Source organism: Netta rufina (assembly GCF_964035555.1).
Source record: "Netta rufina genome assembly, chromosome: 3".
NCBI lineage: Eukaryota > Metazoa > Chordata > Aves > Anseriformes > Anatidae > Netta > Netta rufina.
The window spans coordinates 99,686,553-99,690,342 of record NC_140125.1 but is presented as its reverse complement, the minus strand read 5'-3'; the positions used below and the strand labels follow the sequence as shown (position 1 = coordinate 99,690,342).

The 3,790-nt window shown below is 54.7% G+C and overlaps 1 protein-coding gene across 1 annotated transcript; it reads left to right on the top strand.

Annotated features, from left to right (window-relative positions):
- Positions 1 to 1,117: 1,117 nt before the first annotated feature.
- KBTBD11 (kelch repeat and BTB domain containing 11) lies at positions 1,118 to 2,905 on the top strand (the record flags this gene model as incomplete). Its single annotated transcript, XM_084283780.1, has 1 exon — positions 1,118 to 2,905. The coding sequence occupies one exon, from the start codon at positions 1,118 to 1,120 to the stop codon at positions 2,903 to 2,905; it is 1,788 nt and encodes a 595-aa protein (XP_084139906.1).
- Positions 2,906 to 3,790: the final 885 nt, after the last annotated feature.

Sequence of the window (3,790 nt, the reverse complement as noted above, 5' to 3'; positions counted from 1 at the left end):
GTAATGGAAATTACTGACCTTAAAAATAGAATCAGACCTGCAGGTCCTCATTATGTGAAGATAAGTACATTTGGACCATTTTTTATATGTGATTCATAAAAACTTAAACCACACCTAGGAAATTTATAAAGAAGTAAGTCAAAAAGCATTTTGTTCTGAAAACTACATTTGTGAAATGAAGATAAAGCTCAGTAGTGATTGTGCTGACAGGGACTAACCTACTTACAGCTGTGTCCTGTAGCTTGACATTTTCCCAGAAAAAAAGCAAACCCTTCATGTTCGAATTATCTACTGTGATTTTTGCTCTCTTCTGCTTTATATTAGCGGAAATCTTAAACCTTGAATCAGTTCCTGTGAAGTTTGATTTACATCGTCATTCTAGCTACATATGCTGCTACATCCATGTCAGATTGCTTTTGTCATAACAAAAAAAAATCCTTTGGTAAGTTTTGTAAATGATTAGAGTTCTATTAGTATAATTTTGGTAACTTCAGGATACTATTGATGTACCATTAATGGAAACATGACTTTAGCATTCCTGAACTTTGGAGTGAACTGAGAATATGTTTTAAAGCTGACTGATTTTTTATACTTTCTTTTTCAACAGTGGGAGTGCGTATAAGGAGAAGTGAGATGAAGAAACCTCTGTGATGTTCATGCCAAGGAGACTTTGTCTCATGGGGAATCTCCTTCCAGAACAGACTGCAACCATTCTCTTCCCCTGAAATAGCTGCACATGGTGAACAAGCTATGATAGTACTCCTAACTCTCTGACTTCAAAGGACATTTCTTTCTCATTGCCCAGCGCAGTGTGGGACTGGTTGTCACAAAAGGATGCTGCGCGTAAAAACTTCATAAAAATTTTCATATAATAACAGGAAAACCAGAACAGCTTTTCAGGCTGTTGAGGTGCGATACCAACACCGGGAAGAGGTTTAGGCTCTCACCGACAGCATCTGACAGGGGAGAAGGAAGCTGGTGCAGGCTGGGCTGCGGAGGCTCAGTGCTCTGTGCTGTTCCCCGCAGGTGATGGGCGTAGTGGTGTGGCCGAGAGCTGTCCCCTGCGGTGCCGCGCAGGGCCGGAGCAGCTAGCCTGGCTGTGGTGGAGGGCGGCTCCATGGAGGGCAGCGGCGCAGTGGAGGAGGAGGAGAGCGGGGCCGGGCCCGGCACCCCACCGCTTACCTTGGCCTCTCCTTGCGGCTTCAGCTCCTCCCTGTGCTTCAGCGCTGCCACCACCGAGTGTGGGGCCCCATCGCCAGCCTCCACTGGTGGCCGCGTGGTGGAGAGCCAGTGGGAGATCAACAGCGCGGCCTCCGAGTCGGAGGAGGAGGAGGCCAACAACACACAGGGGACACCGTCGGGCACGCAGCCCATAGGGCGGCCGGTGGAGGAGCCCGACCTGGTGATCGAGGTGTCGGGGCAACGCATCCGGGCTCACAAGTCGGTGCTGGCAGCCAAGAGCGACTATTTCCGCGCCCGTGCCTCGCGGGACATCCTGCGGGTGAAGGGGGTGAGCTATGGGGCGCTGCGGCTCCTCATTGACTATGTCTACACCGCCCGCATGGGCGAGGTGCGCCACGACAACCTGGCCGAGGTGGTGAGCGGCGCCCGCGTCCTCCAGATGCCCTGCGCCCTGCACTGCGCCGCCGAGGCCATGCGTGCCCAGCTCCGCCTCGACAACTGCTACCAGCTGCTGTGCCTGGCCAAGAAGCAGCGGCTGGCGGAGCTGCGGGAGGCCGCCTACCGCTTCATGAGCGACCACTACCTGGAGGTGTTGCGGGAGCCGGGCGTCTACGGCCGCCTCAGCGGTGCCGAAAGGGACCTCATTCTGCAGCGGCGGCTGGAGGCAGGCCGGCGCTGCCTCTTGGTGGCCGAGGTCAGCGACGCCTTTGAGCGGCCAGGCGGCGGCAGCCGGCCCCAGAGCCGCGAGAGCAGCCGCCCGCAGAGCCCCTCCTCCGTGGTGTCGCTGGAGGACAGCGGCTCCCTCATCCACTGCTACCATGAGGCCAGCCGCGAGTGGAGGGTGCTGACACGCCTGCCCGAGGAAGCCAACGCCAAGGGCTGCGCCATGTGTGTCCTCCACAACTACCTCTTCCTGGCGGGGGGCATAGCGGCGGGGCCGGCGGGCAGCGAGCCCCGGGCCCGCCTCTCCGACAAGGTCTTCTGCTACAACCCCCTCACCGACACCTGGAGCCAGGTGCGCCCGCTGGCGCAGCCCCGCTCACAGCTCAAGCTGCTGGCTCTGGACGGCTACCTCTATGCTGTGGGGGGCGAGTGCCTCTTCACCGTGGAGAAGTACGACCCGCGGGCTGACCGCTGGAGCCCTGTGGCGCCTCTGCCCAAGGGTGCCTTCGCCGTGGCTCACGAGGCCACCACCTGCAACGGGGAGATCTACGTCTCGGGGGGGTCCCTCTTCTACCGCCTGCTCAAGTACGACCCCAAGCGTGATGAGTGGCAGGAGTGCCCTTACAACAGCAGCCGTCGGCGCTCCGCTGACATGGTGGCCTTCAAGAACTTCATCTACCGCTTCGACGTCAGCAGCGGCCGCGGTGGAGAGCAGGGCCCGGGTGGGGGCACCAGCGGCGGCGTGGAAGTTTTCCGGTACAACACGGTGGCCAAACGCTGGAGCCAGTGTGCCAGCCTGCGGCCTAGTGGTGGCCCCGTCCAGCCCTTCCGCTGCGCCGCCTTGGGCAACACCATCTACTGCGTCAACCGGACCGGCACCCTCCGCTTCTGCTTAGCCCAGGATGGCGAGGTGGAGGCGGATGGCGGGCTCAAGGGCACCTTCGACGGAGAGCTTCTCAAAGCTCCCTTTGACGCCAAGGGCGTCCTCCTACCCTTCGTGCTTACCCTGCCGGAGAAGCTGGAGAAAGCAGGGGACCAGGAGGGCTCTCTCCCACTGTGAGGCGGCCAGCCTGGCTCTGGGCTGCCAAGCAGGGAGCTGGATTGCAGCTTCTGGGGAACCCATAAACTCCCTTCCACAGAGGGGACCCCCTCCATCATGTCTGCAGAGAGAAGGGGCTCCCCTTTCCTCCTCTCCCCTCCCAAGGTGTTGGTCTGGAGCCGCTTGGTTGTTACTCGGTTGTACATGTAACTCTTTCACGTTTGCTCTGCTTTGCGCGAAAAGCTGAGCAAACAAAAGGAAAAGCTGCTATAAAGGATAATCTCTGGATTACATTTGTGCCAATTCCTGATGTCAGAAAAGTTCTGTACACCTGGATTCCTAAAAATTCCTGACGACAGTGTCATAATAAGATGTTAGTGTTGGCTGTGTGTGTGCACATAGTTGTAATCGGGGCTGGAGCCTTCTGCCATTTGTTTTCTTTCCTCCCCTGGATGATACCAAGGGACAAACACTGCTGGCAGCATAGCTTAGCTGTATTCGTTTTTGTGTTAAACCAACTGTTTCCTGTGTTAGGGAAGTACAGGAAGATTGTCTCAATCGCAGCCTTTCGTTGGTGGTGCAATAGATTGTTTGCGGAAGACATGGCACTGTGTGGTCCCAGGAATTTCAACCACAGATATTTAACAGATACCAGACTGAAAGGTTTTAAGCAACACAAATGTGTGCCACATGTTCATATTGTGAACATACAAAGATAAAAAAAATAAGGGGGCAAGCTACCTTTTTAAAATGTGGCATGTTATAGCAGAGATGAAATGTCGATATGTTCTTTATTTGAAAAAGGCAATGGTTTCTATATAAAAATACATTGTTTTATTACTTTTTTATCAGAGATTTTAAATTATAACAAAAGTGGACTAAAGCTGTTCGGACTGTAACAGATTG